The sequence below is a fragment of the Melanerpes formicivorus genome, unplaced genomic scaffold (assembly GCF_026170545.1).
Source record: "Melanerpes formicivorus ecotype bairdi unplaced genomic scaffold, bMelFor1.0.p_v2 SCAF_7, whole genome shotgun sequence".
NCBI lineage: Eukaryota > Metazoa > Chordata > Aves > Piciformes > Picidae > Melanerpes > Melanerpes formicivorus.
This window is the reverse complement of record NW_027142359.1, coordinates 16153399-16176428: the sequence shown is the minus strand read 5'-3', so window position 1 is coordinate 16176428 and position 23030 is coordinate 16153399. Positions and strand designations below refer to the sequence as shown.

General features: G+C 38.3%; 1 protein-coding gene across 5 annotated transcripts in view; it reads left to right on the top strand.

Moving 5' to 3' along the window:
- The window catches only part of COL24A1 (collagen type XXIV alpha 1 chain), a 126147-nt gene that overhangs the window by 70111 nt on the left and 33006 nt on the right, over positions 1-23030 (top strand). For 4 of the 5 annotated variants that reach the window (XR_010987677.1, XM_068141190.1, XM_068141187.1 and 1 more), the window contains exons 25-37: positions 3716-3769; positions 5486-5539; positions 6464-6517; positions 7317-7370; positions 13704-13757; positions 14054-14098; positions 14213-14257; positions 15320-15373; positions 18506-18559; positions 19518-19571; positions 19792-19845; positions 21105-21158; positions 21746-21853. Coding sequence is in view for 4 of the 5 variants with exons in the window: in XM_068141190.1 (XP_067997291.1) it covers positions 3716-3769; positions 5486-5539; positions 6464-6517; positions 7317-7370; positions 13704-13757; positions 14054-14098; positions 14213-14257; positions 15320-15373; positions 18506-18559; positions 19518-19571; positions 19792-19845; positions 21105-21158; positions 21746-21853 (738 nt within the window). In the remaining variant the exon portion in view is untranslated. The remainder of the gene's footprint in view (positions 1-3715; positions 3770-5485; positions 5540-6463; positions 6518-7316; positions 7371-13703; positions 13758-14053; positions 14099-14212; positions 14258-15319; positions 15374-18505; positions 18560-19517; positions 19572-19791; positions 19846-21104; positions 21159-21745; positions 21854-23030) is intronic. The other variant, XM_068141188.1, reaches the window with a different exon arrangement.

Genomic DNA, 23030 nt, shown 5'->3' with positions numbered 1-23030 from the left:
CCCTTGGACAATATGCTTCTGAATGAGAAATAACTGATGCTTATACAGCTATTGGAAAAGAATACATGGGTAGAACTGTCAGCTGCAGCATGTACAACTGGTGTTAGAAGGACGAACTAAAATAAGCAGAGTTCATGAACACAAATCCTGGAAAAATAATCTTCAAAGACCTGGAAACGTTGTATGTCAGCAAGTCTCCCCAGTTGCATTATCCCAGTTACAAATAGTTTTTCAAACAGCCAAAGACAAATCAAGCTGAAATAAGAAGTGTTCCTCCCTCGCCATCTGGGGACAGGGGGGAAAGGGGAAGTGTGTGGGGCGTGGAGGGGTGTATATAAAAAGAAAAGAAAGTTACAGTTCAACAAATTTTTTAAAAAAAATAGTTGTATTTAGGCTGTCAGTGGCAGCCCAGAGCAGGCCGAAAATGGTTAGCCTGTGAGAGTGTGTGGGAAGGCAATCGCACACTGAAGAGAGGCTGTGTGCTTAGGAGTAGAGTTGCTTTTGAGAAGAATTCCTGTAAAGCAATGAGCATGTCTCTTGCAAAAGTGAAAATCAGCAAGGATGCTTAATTCATGGAAAATGGAAACTGCAATTGGGGAAAAAAAGATTAAATGGACTTTAACTGATGTTTTCAGCATGTTCAAGAGACAGAGTTCTCTGAACTGCTGTGAAAAGTCTGTGCTTTGGGGATGTGCAACAAAAAATGTAAGCCATAGGCCAAGAGAAAAGGCTGTTGAGGATAAACCTTATTTTTCAAAGACTGGTGAATGCACGGGGCATTACCTGCTGCTTTCAGAAACTATTGTGTTCAGATTGATATAAATTCTGTGAAGATTTTATGGTGAATGGTGAATGGTAATAATGATACTTTTGTGTCTATGTTGTACCTTGGTCTCACCCTAAATGAACTGATATACTGCCAAATTTTGTCTTCACTCTGGGAGGTTTTGTAGGCTAATCCTAATGTCACCTTCACAGTCAGTGCTTCGTAGTCATTCCTTCTATCAGAACAGAATGACTGAGCTAGAAATACAATACTTTTGAGTTGAAAAGGGGACTTGATCAAGGGCTGTATAGTAAATGTTTCATTCTTGGGGCAAGGCACAGCTACCCATGTTTCTAATCAGCATCTTCAGTCCTACAAACAGTGTGGCATTGGCTGGGATATCAGGAGTGTCTCTGTGGAAGAAGAGGAGGTCTGAGTTACATCTTGGCTCTGATATTTCTTATGCCCTTTCTGGAATAAGAGAATCAAAGTCATTAGTTGTTAGCCTTTTGAAACTGTACCTTCACACTCTTTTATCTTGATGAATATGAGTACAGACTAATTCTTTGTCTCACAGATTTCTGCCTTGTACTGAGGCCCACTGTTGGCCATGACTGGTAGCAGTAGTAGCTCACTGGGAGTTCATCATGAAAGTCCCTCATTCTTACCAGTGACGTCTGGGTGTTGGCTGAGCCAGTATCACCAGCATGAATCTTTGTCTGCTACCAAGCCAAAAGATTTCTCAGGTCTGACATATAATACACAAGTTCTCACATCTAATACACTGGTCCAGCAGCTATATTGATGACTATTTATCTCTTTAGCCCCTTCCAGAAATTAATTTGTGCCACAATTGTCAACCTCAAAGGCAGCTGTATCAATGGCTCATTGCAATCTATGTGAACTATGGGATCTGCAGGGTAGCTAGCAGTCCAAGAAAGTAAGTAGCAATCCTAAACCTTAGTTATTTTGTACCTGATATATTAAAGTATTTGGAGCTGAACTATATTGGAAGGATTTAAAGGCAGAAATCTCAGACTGGAATGTTGTCTTTCTCTATGAAATTATTTCTGCATAATGTGGTGGATTGAAGTTTCCCATTCACATTAGCTAAGCACGACTAACTCAGCTGGAAACAAATGGAAGATGTATTTACAAGCAAAAACTGCACTCTACAATGGAATGCAATGAATATGTGCAAAATATACAGTATTTACAATATTATACCATTAGAAAATAACACCGCAAGGATGCTTAATTCATGGAAAATGGAAACTGCAATTGGGGAAAAAAAGATTAAATGGACTTTAACTGATGTTTTCAGCATGTTCAAGAGACAGAGTTCTCTGAACTGCTGTGAAAAGTCTGTGCTTTGGGGATGTGCAACAATAAATGTAAGCCATAGGCCAAGAGAAAAGGCAGTTGAGGAAAAACCTTATTTTTCAAAGACTGGTGAATGCATGGGGCATTACCTGACACCCCTCTGGTTCCCTAGAGCTCAGGGAAGCTGCTCCACTGCCCACACCCCCCCAGTCTACAACCCCCTTTTCCTTTTGTACCAAAGAGAAAAAAAAAGGAAAGAATGTTAGAGAAGCAGTGTTAGTGTTCTTATCTTTTCTCAAGGCCAACCACAAGTGGTTATTATCTCCCTGAGTGAAGCAGAACAGCTAAGACCACAGGAGAAAAGAAAAGGAATGGGAATGGAAGTGAAATGTGAAAGATACTATGGAACAACTGCTTCTATACCCCAGACTTTGCCCAATGAATTTGTTTGGAATAATATTTTGTTTTTCCTTTTTATACCCAATAGTGAATTATTTATATATTTCTACTTTTCTGCTCAAAATCTGCAGCTAAATTTTAAAGGCATAGCCTAAAACTGCTACAATGTAATAAACTACTACTAGGCTCTTGAAAGGAATATGAGCAGACTAGGGATCTCAGAGGTAATGCTTTTTGAAAACTCACTTAAATCCCAGTGTAGTGCTGCTTAAGCCAGTACATTCCTACACATATAGTGACAGCAATGCCCATGTGTGAGTTGTATGTTTTAAAATGCAAATTTTTGTTTAAGGTGTTACAGATGTGGTACAGTTGAGTATTATGTCACTTCTAAGAGCTTTCCTGGTTCTGCCATCTTTCACGAGCAGTCATGCCATGTACTCTGGACACCTACTCTTTTAATTCAAGTTCACCATATCATACTTTTCTTGGTTGGGATGTTGCACTAACTGGTTTTGGTTGTTGGGGTTTTGTTGTTGTTTTCTTTTCATTTCATAACATAAGGTATCATGAGCACTGGGAGTAAGCTTTTGAAAAGTACTTTTGCTCCTGTTTCCTGTCCCCTGTGTTGGTACTTGTTCTATCCAGCAGAAACTTAAGGGAGAGCCTCAGGAGAGAGTTACTTCATTTTTGATAGGCTAAAAGACTCTGATCCTCCCCTGACTGCAAAAGCATTTAGGGATACAACTCTTGAAGTGAAAATTCTGACATTGCCTGATCCAGTATAATTTTTTTTTTTTTATGAGATTTTACTTTTTTCCACTGAACTTTTTTCCCTGGGAATTTGTGGTTAGACTGAAGTGCTAGTAGAGCAATTATCACCTTTAATTTTATGTTTGCAAAGCTTGTAGGACTGCAAGGCTGAGTTTGGTGGCAGACCTTAAGTAGTAGCACAGCATGTTGACTAAATGAATATAGTTTTTGTTCTAGCAGTTGCCATTTACTGTTGGTGTGTCTAGATGCAGTGATCCTCCTGCAAGGATTGTAAGCCAGGTTTGCTTGTGCAGTCCTCACTTCTCCACAGGAACATCTACACAAACAGACCAGTGTTTTTCTGGGACGAAGAAATGTGCTGCGCTGTGCTCTGCTGCTGGTTTGCAGGTTATGTGCCAACCATGAACTGGTACAGACATTGCATTTATCAAACTCTGCTTACTTTTTGTACAGGGATCAGCTGGCTTACCTGGAGAAACTGGGCCATCTGGAAGTCTTGGAGAAAAGGTACAATAACATATCTGACTACTCAGCAGCAAAAATCAGCATCAAAGCTATTGGGGTGATAAAACATCAGTGAGAGATCGTTTACTGACCTCTGACAAAGCTAACATTCCTGTAGCTACTTCAGAGCTGTAATAAATGGCAATGCAAATACTGTTATTTGAGGTATGCATCTCATGTCCTTGATTTTATTTGGTAGTTAGTTTAGAGAGGATAGATTTGATGTCTTGTTCATATTAGGGCTCTCACTTTATTATCCACTGACACAGAAACTGACATAAGTTATACTTGTTTTATGCAGCAGTTAGTGGTTTTGCACTGCTACATAATGCAGACAAAAGTAGAAAGGTAAAATCTGACTGTAAGCATTGACGGAATAAAGAAGACAACATTTTTTCTGCTGTGCAGGAGCAGTTGTATTTATGAAAGCAAAATTTAGCAGACTTAATGTGGCAGACAGTTTAAATAGCTTAAGCATACTTGACGTGGGTTTATTTAGGTGAAGTATTTTAAAACTGAAAAACAGGAAACTATTACTGGACAGCATGTCAGCTTCAATTATAATAAAACCATAATTTTTTGTCAGAATTATCCAGCACCATTTGCATTTCCTCCCTGTAGGGCTGAATTATTTCACCTAGACTGGTGGCAGCTATTCAGATATTATATTGAAAAAATCTTAGTAATGTATTTGAAATTCCATGAAAATCTGATTATAATTTATATAATTTATGAAAGGAAATACATCAGTGGAAACCAATCCTTGTTAAAACAGGTCTCATATGGTTATAATCATAATATCATCTTAGAATTCAATGTCAAAGGATTCCTGTTCTTTATAATTATCCTTGGCACAACAAAAATTACCTTGGGATACTGCTGCTAGGAGGGAAAAGGTAGTAAAAAATTAATTCATCTGTCACCAGCAAATGGAAGCAAGCTCATTCATGGTGCAATAATTGTTGTCATTGCTATGCTCTTTCTATAGAATTTTTTTTTCTCTTCTATGATTTAAACAGTACAGTGTAAACATGCTATGTGCATTAAAATGACAAACCTACTTCCAGTATAATTGTGTTGAAGAAACGTATCTTTACAGTATGCAATACAGTGTTATCGCTTTGTCACAGGTACTAGCTGCAATAAACAAACTGAACAGACATTCTAACACATACTGTAGAAATAAGGGAGTGAAAATCAAATTTTTTATTTTTGCTTGTTTATTGTTGTGCATTTTATGGACTAAAAAACATAACTACAAATGTGATGCACCCAACACAGAGAAAAGGGTTCTGCTAGCTGCAGTTTGCAGAGACTGATGTAGTATTGATCTCTTCTTTAGTCTTTTAGGAAAAGAAAAGACAGAGAAACTCAGTTTTTATCAACTTTTCAAAATGAGTGATCTTATAGGAGGAAGGAGTGCAGAAATGTACAAGTGGGAAAAAAAAGGTCTCTCTGCTGTTTCTGAAGGGCCATCCCTGAACCAATAGTGTTGTGCAGTGCAAGCAGTGGTTCTCTTTAGCAAATAAATGTCTTATAGACTATGGGCTACAACCTTCATGAAAGACAATTTGCATTGCTCTGCTATTGTTATTGTAGATTGGACTTGTTGGCCAGAATCACCTGGCTCGGTGGACATGTAATGACTCAGGGAAAGAGCGCTCACTGTTTTGTTTGTTTTGGGTTGGTTTGGTTCTTATTTTTAATCTTTTGTTAAAGGGAGAGCGAGGCAGTCCAGGACCAGTAGGTCCTCCTGGAGAGAAAGGTGTCATGGTAAGTCACAAGTAATGTAGAATCCATAATTATGTTACTTATAAGGGCAGTTTACTTTCCAAAACAGTAATAAATTCTCACTCTTCTCACTGCACTGGCCTTATGGAAAAGAGTTGTACTCATGATCCTAAGAGAGTTAATTTAGCAACTTTATGCCCTCTGTGGAAATGGTACTGCGGAGTGATCCACTGAATGAAGCAGCAGGGCAACTGCATTTTTGAAAAACGGCTCTACACAACTTTATATAAAAAAATTAAATACAGTTAGTTGAAAGGAGAGATAAATAAAAGAGGGAAAGTAAAATAAAGACCTCCTGTATATATTGGGGTATCACCGGTTCTTTTAATATATAGACTGGTAACTAGCATAATCTCTAATTCTACTGCAGAGCAGTACCCAAGCAGTACCTTCAACCAGCTTCTTTTGATCCAGAGAAAAAATCTTTTTAGAGAGATTAAAAGAAGAAGATTTATTAGCATAGGATCCAGTCCTATCATTTTCTGTTTTCAACTACAAATAATGCTTATTGCCATAGGGCAAATCCAGTTAAGCCACAGCAGTGAGAGCCCTTTCCACTGCATCCCTCAAGAACTGTTCTTAGCTTTTTTTGTCTTGGTTAGTTCTTCACAACACCAGGATGTGGCAACTTTCTCTTCCCATTGTCACAGTGTTGAAATCTGAAATTAATCTAGGAATCAGTAGCTTTTGTTTCAGTACATCCCTGTCAGCTAGTGTCTGTGTGTGGGTTGCTTTAATGATTATTGTGATATATGCAAATAAATGCCTGTTTTCTAGACAGAATTTGGGTAATAAATTTTGCAAGATCAAGCATTTTATTAACTTACCTCCATTTTTTCAGGTAAGTAAATGGATTGATTGTTGTTATGACAATTTTGATAAAACTGTTCTGTATTTCAATTCTAGGGCTATGCAGGACCTCCAGGAGGCCCTGGACCTCTGGGGCCAGAAGGATTACCTGTAGGTATAGAATGGTGCTTTGGTTTACCATAAAGTATACCATTTTCAAATTGGTTTGGCTTTTGGTTGTTTGTTGGTTTTGTGTTTGTTTGTTTGTTTGTTTGGGTTTTTTTTTCTTTGCTGAAGCTAAGAATGGTATCTAATTTATACTGCAGTTTTACAAACTGTCATGAAAATTTACCCATCCAGACACAAAGTCTGCTTGCCTCTTTACCAGGATGATCCATGAGAGATAGAACTAATTATAACATCTAGTCATCCATTTCAAAATTACTCATTTGAGGCAAGTAAAAGAACATGATTTTTAAAGGGTGGCTTATAAATAAGCAGCAATTTAGATTTTAATTCATTGATGCCTGATATAAATCCATTCATTACATGTTTAGTTTCAGTGTAAATAAAAAATAAATTATATTCTAATTTTCTGTGTGTACTTGTGTTATAAGTTGGCTAGTCTGGGTCTTCAGGACAGACAAAACCTGAACCTTCTGTCAGAAATCTTCAGGCTATTTTTAAAAATAATACTGCTGAAATCCAAGTATCCTTTAGCCATTTGGGGATGTTGGACAGAAGTAATTTTCCCACAGTCACATTATGATTTCTTATGATAAAGTTACATAAAGTATCTTGTTTAGATTTTTCTAGATAAGTTGTACTAGCACAAGTAATTGAATTTGAATTCTGAGTTGAAGTGATTGAACTGTTGTGGTTATTTTGGCTTTTGCTCATTTTGCATGAGCCTTGCAGTTTTCAGAGACCTGTATGTAAAAGACAATTAATATGTCTATTTGACATGTAGGGACCTTCAGGGACAAGAGGACCACCAGGGCCACAGGGACTTAAGGGAAGAATGGTAAGTCATATTGCTGTTTCATGTTACTTTGAGATAAGTGTGTTGCCAATATGCATCTAATGTATTACCTATGTACAGTTGCTTCCTTTGAGCTCTGCTGTCTGGACTCAAGCCATTTACACTGAAATCAGATACCTGGATTTCCATTTCACAGTACAGATAAAATGGGGCTGAGATTTCAGCTGAGAGCAGGACCAGAACAAAACTAATCAATGGCTGTATTTTCTCTATACATAAGTATGGAAATGTTGGCATTTATGACTACCATAGGACTGTTTCAGTGTTTTAAGGACTATTTTCTTTATCTGCACGTCATTTATGTCTTTAGAAAAACAATCAAAATCACCTAAATAGAGTTCCAAGAAGCAAAGTCAGAAGATAGTACATGCTAGAATCTCAAACCTCAGATTTGATAGTCCTTTCTATTTCATTCATTTTTATCAGGAAAATGAGAGCTATTTTTTCACTGTGTACAGAACACTAATCCAAGGCCCACTTAAGTGAGGAGGAAGTCTGTCTACATTGATTTGTATGTGCATTTCATCACAAAGCACAAAATCAGTATTGGTGAAAGTATTGTAGTTTGTTACCTGGGGATGGTTGGCTACATGGATTTCAGAACCACTTTCCTTCATAAACCCTACTGGTCCCTTGCTCTTCCTCTCTGCCATTTTTTTTGGTCATGTTTGTGCAGTCTAAGCTTAAAATGCCTGCAGGAAGCAAAATCCACCCACACTTATTAGCGCAGTGCGCTCTACTCACAGGTATCAGCTAGCAGAGAAGTGGTTTGTGAAGTGTTCAAAAGGTGCCTATACATATGAGTTCAGTGGAGAGAGGCTCATGGGAACCCTACGTGCATGACTAAGCCTTCTGACAGGAGTGGAACTCGTTGCTTTGGTTTAGAGTCACAAAGAGAGAAACAGCCTTCTTCCTTCACAGGCAGGTTTGATAATGGAAACCGAAACAGAAATGCAAATCAATTGTGAAAGAGGGGGAAAAAAAAATAAAGTAGCAACTTTGCACCACTTCTTATTCAGTGAAACAAATGAGTGCCTTACCTCTCTGTGATTTCAGTAGGAGCATGTCTGAAAGCAGAATATGTGCTGAAGTGTTATACTGAATCATGACACACAAGGCAGTGGCATCAGATGAAGAGTACACATGTACAGTCATTTTCACTGTAAAGTGATGTTTGAGCTTCATCTAAAAAGGAAAACTCCAGAGCCCTATCAGTCCATTAGAATTTCAGTTTGACTGGTGTCCCAGAGAGTGCAGTGGCTTAGAAGCCTAGCTCAAAGACAATTTGATGTAAATAGTTATCCCTGAGATTGGTATTTAAATGCTGCAGGTTGTACATTTTAATTCCTCTGAATGTAGTATTCCACTCTAAACTGTTCCTAGCAAGACCATTTGACATCATCGCCACAGGTGGACTCATTGCCAAGCTATTGGCATGAATGTGAGGCAGGCTCTCTTCCTTCCCAACAGCATCTGCTACCTGGTAATTGTTTTCATAGGGGAATGACTTATTTCAATTTAGACTGTATTTTGACGGTAGAAGACAGTTTTTATTTAAGGAGTGTCACATCTTCTGCCAACTGAGAGGAATTTTTGAGGGAGTCTTTCTCTGTGATTCTGGCAGCACTTCATGGAGTACATTGTTTATAATTAAAAATCACTCAAAATAAATCCCAAACATCCTGAGCTCTGTGGAAGTCCCAGTTTGGAGCTATGGTTTATGCCCTTGTTTCCATCCAGCATGACTGGAAATGCTTCATGGAAGGGGGTCTCAGGGCAGACTTGAGTCTTCAGGCTCTGCAAAAAAACACCCACCAAAGCAAAATATTAGACCCAAAGTAGAATCTTGTATAAGGAAAATATCTGGGGCCACCTGAAACCTGGTCTTTATCATCACTGGATTCAGACAGAGAAGTGTCAGAACCTGAGCTCTGTGTGGCAAGCCTTGGAAAAATGAATACCACAGTCACATACAGAAGTTAAATAGAAGCATATGGAAAATCCCCTTTGTTGTGTGCTGAAACAGGAACATATCCCATCTTCACAGCTGGAATCTGCAGAAAGTCTTAGGAGCACTGACCCTCTGCTTCGGCACTGTCACAGAGTAGAATTCCTTCATCTCATAAATTCTGGACCTTTCAGCAACCGGTTCGCATCCAAGATTACCCAGCAGCATGCTTATGCCTGAGAGTATCCAGCTGCTCAGTCTCCAGTACACCCAGGAGTTATGGACAGCTGAAGGCAGGCTGTCTAGGAGTTTATGGAGTCTCTTGTCACTGTGAGATTTGGGGGGCATATGCTGTAGTGATGGCACACTGCTTCCTCAGCTCATACTCAAGAGCTGATGCACTTCAGCGGGAATCATTTGGAAGGTTGGGTCCCCCTGTGACCCACATTTTATTTTTTAATCTCTTGAAAACACAGTGGGTAGGTACTTCAATGGCAGAATGACACTTGAGGAGTAGGGGTGGGAATATCTGCCTCTAAAAAATTAGGAAGTTCTCTCTGTGACCAGAAAACAGAAATACATTTATCTTGAAGGCACACTGGTTGCAGCATAGCAGCCCTGAAGCCATTGTTGCATAGTTGTTTTTTTTGTAGCTCTTGTTTGCTGATGCATGTAGAAGAAAGTCACAATGTCAGAGATTGGTTCATTTAGTTCACGCTGTAATCTCCAACTAGTACCACTGGAGCTTTTGAGAGGACAAGGTCCTGTATCATTGCATTAATTTCATGAGTAAGAACTAAACAAATTCCTGATAGTTGCTACTGTTCTTAGCAGCTTGCATCCTTCAGGCTGATGATTGTTTTTTTTTCTTAAACTCAAGAGCTGTGATTTTTCTGCTTGCTTTTTCCTGAAATGCAGCTCAGGAAATTCAATTTTGAAAACTCAGATAAGTGGCATAGTGAAGTGCTGTAGATTTGGGGTCACGCAATGGCAGCTTATGTCTGTAGCAGCCAGTATGGTTAGCTCTTCTTCAGTTGTGTCTGCATTGGCACAAAGAACCTCAATTAACTAAGGACATCAGTGCTCGGTTTTAATGAGTGGTATCTTTCATACTTCTCAGAGCAGGGAGTGTGGAACCTAGAAAAATGTATGTGCTTCAGAGTTATGCAGAACAAGGGCCCACTGTACTTTGTGATACATCAATAGCTGAATATGTTTATCTGGCTTAATTGTTCAATGGAACAGTATTCTCCTATGGCCACCAATGAAAAAGAAAAGTAGCTACCTAGTATACTTGACATTTTCACTCTTATATTTAGGAGGCAGGATGAGAGAGAACCTTCTTGATGCCTTAGATTAACTTTTTCTCAGTTTATCATCCTAAAGTTGTCAATGTAGTAAGTTCCATTTTAGAAACAAAGCTGAAACCATGCCAAAGCAAAAAAGCAGGAGCAATCTTTTGGCAGCTTAGCGCTCAGTTCTGTTGCAACCTAAATTCAACAACAGCATGCAAACTGTGTATCTCTCTTTCTGTACTAGCTATAGTAGGAAGTTATGCAGATTCAATTAAACTATGCCAATAATGAGTCACATCATACTATTTATAGGAATGTTATGGTGTGCTTTTGTTTAAACTATTAAATTGCCCTTCCCTGGGGATCCTTCACTCTATTCTGCAGCTGGCTAAAGACAGGCATGCCCCAGAGTCTCAAACAGAGCATGGTGTTGGCTTCTGTTACTTTGTTTTCATTTTGAAGTCGTGTAGTAGAGGGTTGGTGATTTGAATGGTGGGCCTCTTTTCCTTTCTACTGACCAAATCAGTTGTCATTCTCTTCCTAATGATTGGGCTGTTGGTGTGAACTCCTTTGGAGAACTGCATGATTAGCAGGAAGGTTTTTGGTGTGTTATGTGCATTCCACAGACTGAGAATCCTGCCCAGTGTTCTGACAACACCATTTCTCAAACTATGGACTTATGACCCTCTTTGCAATTAAAAGGAAGTCACGGGCATTCAAAGAATTTATTCATTAGTGTGATTGATAAAAGAAAAAACAGGAAGAATTTTCTTTATTACACAAACCTGTATAATCAAAATGTGTCCTTTCATCTTGAGATTCTTTTCCCTGGTAAGTCATGTGGAGGATGCAAAAAGACAAATGATAGATCACATACCCAAAAATATCTGTGAAACACTAAAACTATCCTGCAATTGCTCAGGTTAACACTCAATTCCCCCCTTCCTGTGTTGCTCTAGATGATTTCTCTGCAGCTTTTCTGAGAGTGTCTCCCCATTTTTATCTTCCAGCTTAATGACCCATCCTCACTCCATCTCAAAGTTTCCCCCTCTCCTTTCTTCTCCTGTTCTTTGAGACTTTTCACCTGAAAGGAACATCAGATCATGGGACTCAAAACCTGCTTAGTCTGCCCTGAATTTTGTTGCAAGCCATTTTGTGTGCATTATGGATATCAGTTACAGAAAAAGTGCAAACCATTAACCTGATGCTAATCTGATCAAGATGTTTATCTTTCCTTTATGTTATGCTATATAATAATTCAATAATTTGGTTTGCACTGTTACATAATCTTAATGTGAGGCTCACTCTTGTTCTTTTAAAGGCCTCCATTACCCTTGGAAACACCATTAGTGTTTTGGTTCTGATCTCTGAGTGCATGGAAATCACCATGAGTTTTTTTCACAAACTTAATATCCTTTGGTTTGGGACACTCTTGTGGAGTGTCATCTACTGTAGCCTCTCTTCTCCTCTAGGTTGAAAAAAAAGCCTGTAACTACTCATTCCTGGCTTAGACCAAAACAAAAAAGGTGGCCAGGCTAACCCAGGGATTGCTTCACAACAGATGCCCCCCAAACTATTGAGGTATCCAAAGTTTTCAGACAGCTTTCCATGCCTTTCATTTTCCTATGTTTTCTGGGCTCACTTGTGCTGGCCAGAAGCAGCAGTGCTGAAATGCTGGCAGATTAAGTTTCTCATAGGGTACTTCTGTCTTTGCCAGGAGTTGTAATATATATCAGCTCACAGGAAAGGCCTTTTCTTGACATTTCTCCATTTCAGGAGGAAAGCTTAAAAGAATATGGATACACACTGTTCATGAATTACCAGTCAGACATTTCCACTGTAGTTCCAGAGAGAAGCATGTGCATGCTCACAATCTGTTCTGACAGAGGTTTTGATGTGTATAAGTAAATCCAAGTCAGACAGACCAGAATTCTGCTATGTTTTGTTTCCAAAAATTCAGCTGTGACATTTTTGAGGAGAAAGTAATTCACAGGCATTTTTGAGGGGAAAGTAATCTAAACAAATCAGGTGTGCTTCCAACAAAGCCATTTTACACATCTCTATTAATACCTATTAGAACAGTATAACTCTCTGGAAATCAGTCATGATTGTATGCCCTCCACTATATATTGTCACCCAAGACATAAGGTGCTCTGCATCTCAGAAATACACTCTCAAAATGCAGATTGTTTTCCTCTAGACACTGCCATAGCAGTGTACTAGTTCTGTCTGATCCCAGCCCAGATTCCACTAGAAAAGCTATTTTGTCTCATCCTCCCACTGTGTACTGCTGTAAAGAGCCTGGCTCTGTGCCTATACTTATTTAGCGCTTGCTTTAAAGTGGTCATTTGTTTTAGGACGTTATTAACTGGGTTTAGTTTTATTTTCCATACCCAAATAGTCATGGTGTTTAGTATTATGGAAATAACCTCTTAATTCAGCATGAATAAAAACATTCATTTCCATTTTGCTTGTCATCTGTTTTGAGGATTTTTCCATTAACTTCTAAACAAATAGATTTAGTTTTCCAGTCTTAAACAATCATGTATTGGTTGTAAAATGTCAATTTACAAAGAGACATTCCAGTATAACAATAAAGTGATTCATTATGCAAGATTATAAATTGCTTTTACTCTTACCTCAAATTGATTTAGTAATGGGAAAAAATTATCTGCCTGTTTTAGAGTCGTACTAGGAAGCTGGATTTTTGCAGATACAACTTACAATATGCAGCTACTGCTCATCTTGTAAATCCCCGTAAATGTATGTCTGTTGCATGCATAAGAAATGGATGGGAAAGAGAGATGAAAATAGTACCTTGAAAGCTATCTTTGAGACCCAGAACACTTTCTTTACATATTTTTCAAAAAAAAATATTTCTTCTTAAATTTCTATTTTAGCACACCAGATACTTTACTCTTTGAAACTTTATTTCACAATTAACATGCAATGAAAATTGGGGTTTGTGCTAACAAACATGTTTCCTCTCTCCTAAAGCTTATGTTGCATTGCTTTGATGATAGCTAAATATAATACGTAATTAATATTCTAAATCACTTGTTCAATATTCAGGGACCAAGAGGTCTAGATGGTCCTCCAGGAGAACCAGGAACACAAGGCATTAAGGTGAGTGCTTGCATTGCTCAATACTATACAAACCATCTGCCATAGCAGACAAAAAAAAACCAAAAAAACCCAACCCACCAGAAAACCAACCCAGCAGGTCAGAAGCCATGAAGTTCCATATAATCCAGGTGATTTGCAAATTTCTCCCTCTTCAGGAACTTTATTACTATGGTGTAAGCCCTTCTAAGCCTGAATTTGCACTTTGTGCAGTTACCCAGCATTTAAACTGGCAGCGAGTCTATGCAGCTCATCCAGCAAATGCACATGGAATTGACACATTGTTGGTTATTTATCAGGGAGAAAGAGGCGATCCAGGAAAGAAAGGAGTTCCTGGGCTCATCGTAAGTATTGGAAGCAATCTCTGTAGTAAGCCTTAACTAAGTTTCAACTGAGTTCTGAGCTGTCTATGGAAATTATCTGAAGCCAGCACTGTCTTTCAATTCGTCTTTGACCAGGGTAAAGCTGGAAGTCCAGGAGAAAGAGGTGATGAGGGTGCACTTGTGAGTATGAAATTCTCTAGTACTTCTACCAAAAAAAAATTCACAAAACTTCATACTTTGTTTGGTAGCAAAGTGCAGAAGAAGTTAGTAGAGGGTGGCCTAGAAGATTCTTTTATTTTTTTTCATTATTCTAATTGCAAGGGAGAAGATCATTATGACATAGAAAAATAGTTCTTTGATAGATTTTAGAGTAGATGTGTACTTTCAGTGGTGGGATAAATGCAGAAAAATCTTTTCAATGTATACCATGTACAAGAGAACATTTCTCCTTTCAGGGCTTCTTCCAATAGAAATCTAACGTGCAATTTGAGTCTTTGTTTTAAAAATTCAAATTATATTGGATTTTCAGTAAGGAAGGAAGCAGAAAAGCAGATGGTGGTGATTTTGTGCTGAAATTGAGACTCCAAATGTTGATTGTCATTGCACTTCTTTTGATTCTTCTGCTCAGATGCACGAGCTTGTTGCCTTTTACCTTGACACAATGGATTTTCATTTCCTCTTCATTCACTAGGACTTTTAGCTGTATTTATACATACAGAAATGAATAAAACAAAACCTAATTAAGTTGTCATTATGGGAATTACTACATTTATTGCAAAGTACAAGATACTGCTGCAGATAGTACAAGATACAACTAGAGTTTCTAGGAGTGTGAGATAGATACACTATGAGCTAGGTTGAGCAGAAAGTGGGCTGTGAACCTTACTGATCATCTTAAATACAGTTTGTAGGATAAGAAACTCAACACTGTGTTTAGGCCCATTGTGCACACACAAAGCAGCACATGAGTCCAAGGAGAATGGTGAGCAACTGGCAAATAGAGGGTCAATTAAGATCCATGTCTATGTAAAAGGAACTGAGGAAGAATTTTTTCCAGGGCTTCCTCACCTGACACAGGGAGGTAGTGATGTGGCATTGCAACCAGTAGAAAAAGCTGAATGTATTTCTTGGCTATTTCTGAGCAAGTTACTGAGTGAGCAGAAATACAAGAGGAAGTGGTTTTTCACAGAATACAAACCAGCTTGTTTCCACTGATTTTTTTATTTTATTTTACTCTTGCAGGGTTTACTTGGGCCTCCTGGAACCACAGGAGACAGAGGACCAATGGGAGAGCCAGTAAGTCGATCCTTATACAGGCTTAAAATATTTTCCACATATTATGCTGAATTTCCTGGTAAATCAGGCACTGTTTTACCAAGTTTCAGTGTTGCCAGCTGTGGTTCGATAGGAAATGTGGAGTAGTTGTCCCAAAACTGCAGGACTAGTCTTCCTTCCATGCTTAGTGTAACTTACGAATAAGGAGACATGTTAATCATGTTAGGAAGCACTGTAGTAAGAACCCAGGAGGTTCCACCTCAACATGGGGAGATGCTTCTTGAGGGTGAGGGAACCCTGAAACAGGCTGCCCAGAGAGGTTCTGGAGTCTCCTTCTATGGAGACTTAAAAATCACCTGGATGCATTCCCATGCAGCTTGCTTCAGGTGATCCTACTTCGGCAGGGGCGTTGGACTCAGTGATCTGTGGAGGTCCCATCCAACCCCTAGCATTCTGTGATTCTGTGAGGTGCACAATACAAAAGATCATGACAGAATCTGGACCAAACTGTAGCAAACTACATTATGGATTGTGTAAATATAAGTGCCAATACAGATACTGGTGGCATGGCTTTTTCAAGCAGATTTTAGGATACTTATTCAGGAACTCAGGGACCGTATCTATTTGGCAAATTAAATTTTCAGCAGAAAAGAGACTATTAAAATAAGCCTCCAATATTTCCTCTGCTGAATGGATTCTTGTTTTGATTGTTATTATTTCAAAGCCATGCTCACTTTTATGTGTCTAATCTTGTAACAGAAGATCGTGCAGAACCTGCAGCAAATATACACAAAGTGCTGCAAGATGTAGCCATGACAGGAATAGTATTACATCTTTATCACTGGGAGAAAACAGATTATATAAATACAGTGAAAGAGTGTGTGCTGTCCTAGGGAAACTTCAGAGAAGGCTGCTATTTTATAGTGCAGAAATATAATAAAGTGTCCAAAACTTTGTGTTTTCATTGCTTCTGAAAAGTTATTTTGCACATGAAATGACATACACTTAATTTAAATCCTGTTTGGACTGTTGATATAAAGTATATTATTTCTACTAGTTATTAATATTTCTAATGTTATTAAATATTATTTCTACTAAACCATTGGCTGGCATGCTTATGGGGCTAGAAAAATACCAACTTTGTTTTGGTAACTTTTCTTTTGGACATAATTGCCATCTCAGTTTGAGTTGCCAGCTGTAGGAGTGGCAAAACATTTCAATAGAAAATGTTTTTTCTAAGTTATTGTTGTATTTCTGTTACTTTGTCACTTTATCTAATCTTCATGGTGTGACATCTGAGAGCCTTATAGAGCAAGGCTTGTACTTAAAATTCCTGCCATTTTCTGGTCAAGTCTGAATTTTCATATATATAGAATGATAATCAGCCTTACCTAATCTAAGTGGTCCACTGTTGAGCAACCTATGTTTCTGTTGTGCTCATCATTGTAGAATCTGCATGTGCAGTGTAGAAGATAGAAAAGCTTATTCTGGAAGGAACAGGGTACCTTTTCCTACAAGTGCTGAAAGAGTAAAACGTCTTTGGAAAGTGGTCTCTGGAGTTAGAAAGAAGTGTTGAGAATGACGCAAGATGTTATGAAATTAGAAGTATGGCTCATTTTTTAACTGCCCAGCCAATCAGCTTGATTTCATCTTCTGTTGGCTAGTCCCTACATGAAAGTCAGCTGCTGAAGCAGTTTCTCTGACCCTGTCAATAGTTCTGCACGGATTAGAAAAACTTTACTCCTTGGTGGAGAAGCAGAGAAACAAGCAGTTGCAACTATTTGTAGTAAGAGGCTTGATCTAAACTACACTAACCTACCTGTTAGATATTTCAGTGTAATCCTTCTTTGCAAATCCTTGTTGTTAATGATTCAAAAGAGTCCCTATATTGCTGCAAAATTTTGGCATCTGAAATTGCCTGGAAGTCTTGTGGGTAAAATACATTACCTATCCAACAAACCTAGCTCCATGGTAATACAAAGAAATGCTTGGCTTATGAATCAGGCTTTGCAACACTTACCTAGTGGAATGTTATGGAGTTGCTGCAAATGAAAACCAGTGGACTTAGCTTAGAATTAAGTGAATTCTTAACAGGAAATTAACTGCAGTTTCAGTTGTTCACACTTAAATGAAGCTATAGGGCAAAATATATGCAACTGCTGAAATCCTTTCAGGACTATACTGTTTACATTATTGTTCCAAGGGAAGAATATTACTTGCATTATTGCTGCCAAGTCATCAGGAAGAGCAAAACCATATGCATAATCTGTAAGAGGAAGCAAAACAAAAAGGAGTAAATATTTGCCTAAAAGGGTTCTATCATAAATATGGGTAGCAGCATCTTTCTTTTGCATGAGAGTAACACATCAACAAAGTGTTTTCAATTTAGAATGAGCTTAAACACAGTCCTTAAGGGGTAAATGGTTATGAACTTCATGAAAGCTCAAAGACTGGGTACATCCAGAATGTTGATTCATCCTGACATACATACATGCTATGGCATCAGCTGTAAGATGTTACAGGCAACCTCTACCCCCAGCACACAAATGTCACCTCTGTGAGGAAAGATGGACGGTATAATAGGTGTAGAGAATTTGAGCGTGCCACTTAGGAAGGTCCCTACATGTCACAGCAGTAAATGTATTACTTGTGGTAGGGCTTATAAGAAAATGCACACAGTATAGTTGCTAATATTACCAAAAAGCCTCCAGTCCATTACACTTCAGCGATTGTCCTGTGTAAACATTGCTAAATCCATAGTGAAGCATACAGTAGTTGTTTTCAGTTAATTCCACACCAGACTGTAGGCTTTTCCGCAAAGCAAACCAGACAGTCTAACAAACCTTAATTAAACAAAGTCTCAGTTAATGAAGAGGAGAGATTAGTTTAGATAATAATTTACTTTTGGTCTGAGAGAAAAGACATCTGCACTATTATTTGAAATCTGTTATTTCAGTGTGTCAAGATTGGCAGTGAGGTCTTCAGTAGTGTATGCCATCATGTACTTACACTGTTCTGTTTAGGAGCAAAGACAATGAAATACGTTTCTTTATGCCAATTGGAAGAGTTCTGAGGAGACTATACAACGTAAAGATGATACAGTATAATTTAATGTCAATTGAATGATGCATACAAAATTTTGTCTAATGCCAGGGTCCAAGAGGACAACCAGGCGATGCTGGCCCTATTGGGGAAGCAGGGTTTGAGGTGAGCTTTTAACCTTTTGCATAGCAATTACAAGCACTCAAGCAACTGAATAAGCCTGGAAAATGTGTACTACAGCTGACAGGAATACCTTGAGCTGCCAACAGACTCTCCTACTTAAAGCTACTGAAAAAAAAAAAAACAACACACCAACTTTCAAATAACTTTCTGTTGTGACCTTTGTCTTTGGGCTTACATTCTTGACATCTGCACCTAAAAAGTGCAAATTACTCTTGTTTTTTTTTTCCTTTTTATAAACAATAGGGCAGCATTAATCATATGTCCTTGCAAATGGTACATGAAAAAAAAACCACAACACCAAAACCAAAAGCAGCTGCAGGCAGTCTTCTTTTGCTTCTGTATTTTCATTTTGTTTTCAATATCTCTTTGAAAGAAATATGACAGAATGTATTAGCCACATTTGCAATGAAGTAGCTGAGGGATGAGCTCACTTAGAATAGCAGAGATTTGGTTTGTTCAAATAAATGTCCTTCTGCACTCATCCAAAATCCAGTCTTCTGAATGGTTTTAAAAAAGGTTTAAATGCAAACTCTAAAAGAAGCAGTCTGGTATTATTAACTCTTTAAGGGCTGAAGCCTCTAAAAAGGCCTTTGTTCTTCAAAGGCTCTATCTACTTGGCTCCAAGCCTACACAGTCAGATTTACAAAAGATAGATGATTGCTCAACCTGCTAATAACTTATGATGGAAGATACAGGCTTAGTGGTCCTGCTGAGTTGTCAACATATTCCTGACCCACAGCACAGTTCCTCAGCAGCTCCTATACTCTCCTTTCTTTTCTTCTGTTCAGCTCTAGTAAGAACAAAGAACTGTTTTAATTTGTTTTTTTCAGACATGCATCATTCCCCATGCCATTTTTCTACTTCAATTTTGTCTCTATTATTCGGTGTTGCAAAACTATTATTTGTAATCATGTACAACAGTAGCTCTTGTACCATGCAGGGACCTCCTGGCCCTGAAGGAGAACCTGGCCTGCAAGGAGAACCAGGCACAAAGGTAAATGTTGACAATTATTTTCTTGTGTTGTTTAAAACTTTAAATTTCCTTAAAGCAAATCAAATCAGAGTGATCTCATTCACTAGACAAGTAGGTAGTGATACAGAAAACAAGCCAGTAAGAAATATTGTTATTATCATGATGACTACATTATCTGTAAACCATTGTTAGGAATACTGTCCTTAAAATCCAATTATTTACTTTTGTTGTGATAATTTAGGGAGACACTGGACCTGCTGGGAAGGCTGGAGAACCAGGCATCCAAGGTTTAAGGGTAAGCTGTGGATACAAATCTTCTTCCAAAAAGGAAAGGATGTTACAAATGTGCAAGAAATGCAGGTTGAGAAATCTTGGTTTATTATAAGAATTCAAAAAGAAGCTGTTTTCTGATACCTTGAGGGAAAAATAAAAAAGGTGATTTGTAGCAAGGGTATTGATTATAGTGTTGAAATATTTTTAAGTGTCTCATGTCACTAAGAGACAGGAATAAGTGGTTTGAGCATAAAAATAAATCCAAGGGTGTCCAGCCCAGCTGTTAAGATGATAGCATGCAATAATTCTGCGTACAGATACCCAGTCCAGGTGAGATAATAGGAACAGTATAGAGTCAGCAGAGCAGGGTGTACACCGTCTAAAAGGTACCACCATCCAAAGCACCTGGGTGGATCATTTGGCACTTGGGTTTATCATGCACTTGTGCCCCTTCTTCCTGTGCTTTCTTACACCCCTTATCTGACTGAAACAGTTGCCTACTTCAAAGACTGAAAAATACTTCCAATGTGCTAGAAAAGGTTTTATCCAGGCTGTTCTTAAAAGAGCATAAACTGTCCTTTCAGATTTAAGTCTTACCATGCTTTCCTCCTGCCCAAAATCTTCAGTGAGGTGCATTAAACATTTTTTTTAGTATCTGCATAAAAAGTTGCAAGCTGCCAGTGTCTTTATAGTTTCATAGTTTCATTCAGGGTTGGAAGGGACCACAAGGATCATCTAGTTCCAGCCCCCCTGCCAGGGGCAGGGACACCCTACACTAGATCAGGCTGCCCAGAGCCTCATCCAGCCTGCTCTTAAACACCCTGCAAAAGACAAATATTCTAAAATGCCAAAGTGCCAATATTGTTGGTGAGTTATTCGTTTTCACTAAATGTACCAATATAGCAGATACTTGCATAAACATGGAAGTTTCAGGACAGAATAGGTGTATTTTTGAGGTTACTGTAATTACATGTTTTATGGTCTGAAACAGAAAAATCCCAATGCCACTGTTCAAATCTCCAGTGTTATATGGACATAGTATTGCCTCATTTTTCTAATGTTGATCATCTTTTATGTTTTCCTGTGTTTGAGATTCACAGATCTGTGACTATCACTGTGAAGCAGTGAGAAATGAAGATAAATAATTATAACAGCAATATAAAAGTTGTCCAGAAAGACAATAAGCATGTCCAAAATGAGTCTGAGTTCTTCCAAGGCAATACTTCTATGTCAAGAAATTCAGACTATAACTTCATTTCAAACTGTTCCTTTCTCTGTAAGGGTGAACCAGGACCTCCAGGAGAAGATGGTGTTCAAGGAAAAGATGGCCCAAAGGTACGTTCAGATTTTGTAGCAGATGTAAAGCAGCCTATTAGCTTAAGGATGCAAATATCTTTTCTTTCTCTTACTTCAACAGAACTTAGCTAAGTGAACTTTGTTTTAACAGGAGGCCCGGTACATTGTAGGCTTTCCTGTGCAGTTTAGGCACATGCCTGTCTCACAAGGGCTGTGAAGTTGGATGACTTGACAGAGAAGTGCAAGCTGTAGAACCAAGTACAGCTTATTTCTGTGATGACTATGCTGTTGGAGAGAGTGAGTCCAAAGATGCTCTATTCCCTGCATTGAATCAATGTTGTGCCAGGGACTGTGGCAGGTACCAAGACAGGGAATGTCACAGAGGACACCTTCAGGTAGTTGTTGATGAATGAGACAATATCTGTCAATAAGAGTATATAAATGAGATAGAAAGGGCTTTCTCCTAACATGGTGGCTTGTCTGAATATGACTGGTAAGATTTGCAGCAGTTTTGTTGTGCTTTTTGTGAGACACAAAGATTCAGGATTCACATTTCCCAGGAGTAAGTAAATCTGTAGCAGCAGCTTCACTAACCTTGTTTTTAGTCTGGTTTTGGTTTGTTTTAGGGAGAACCTGGAGACCAGGGACTCTTTGGAGAAAGTGGTGAAAAAGGACAGATGGGGTTCCCAGGAGTTGCTGGACCTCCTGGTGAGCCTGGTATAATGGGCATTCCTGTAAGTGTTTTTGTTCATTTGCTTTTTGTCACTTATTTTATTTTAAATTTTGTTTTCTTCTTTTATTTATTTTCTGATTTTTCTATTGCAATTAAAGATGACATCACTAAATTAGTTTACCTCACTTTTCAGAGTTGGTAGAGAGAGGAGACAAATGTTCTTTATATCTTCATTCTGGGACCTCTTGGCAGATGGTGGTTTATCACCACTTGTAATCTAGACACATACATCACACAGCCTGGAGCCTCTCTCTTCATGTCTGTTCTCTCCAGACAACCACCTGTCATTAGTCTCTATCCTCACCTTCATCTGGAGACTGATCAATCACAAAGTATTAGATCATTCTTTAAATTTTAAAAACACCCAAATTGATTAGATGCATATACTACCATAAATTGTGCTGTAAGATCTTTTTTTGTTTTGTATTACTTTCCTTACTTCTGACTTTGTTTACTATTCCAGGGCTATCTGTTTTTCAGTTTAGATTAAATGTTCCTTGGGGCAAAGGAGCAGATTGTAAACAGTCATGCAACTTAGAGCACACAAGATATGACTGAAATTGAATAACACATACATGCTTAGCTTGATTAACAACAAAAGGAAGGTCTAAAAATGTTTCAAGAAACGTATAGAAATGTTTCTAGTTACATTGCAGCACAAACATCAAGTGCATGAAATTTCTTAAGCATCAGTGTGGATTGTAGCACCTTCTCTTCTAAGGAATATGAAGCAGGTCAAAAGTGACTTAAAATCAGTATCACATGATAGATATCAGATAATCCAAATTATTCCTACTGATGATTCCTGATCAGTTGCATGGCCTGCCTTTCTTAACAATGGTCTTCTATGCTCTGGCCAATTTGTTGTTAAAGACAAAATTACGGATGTTATTCATCTTGCACTGGAACTGACTTCCAGGTATGATAGTCTATGATGCTGGGCAGTCCTGCTTCAAATGATAGTTCTGAGCTGTGATGTCACATCTTTGGTGGACCTTCTCACCTTGTCAAGCACCCTGTGATGAGACATATACTATAAAAAGTAAGGAGGGAGAATGAAGAACATCATGATTCCCTTTCATCCTTGAAAGATATTTATTCTTTAACTTCATTTCCGTACCTTGGGAAGGAACTATATAAATATACCATGAGAATACCAGTTGATATATACAACTGAA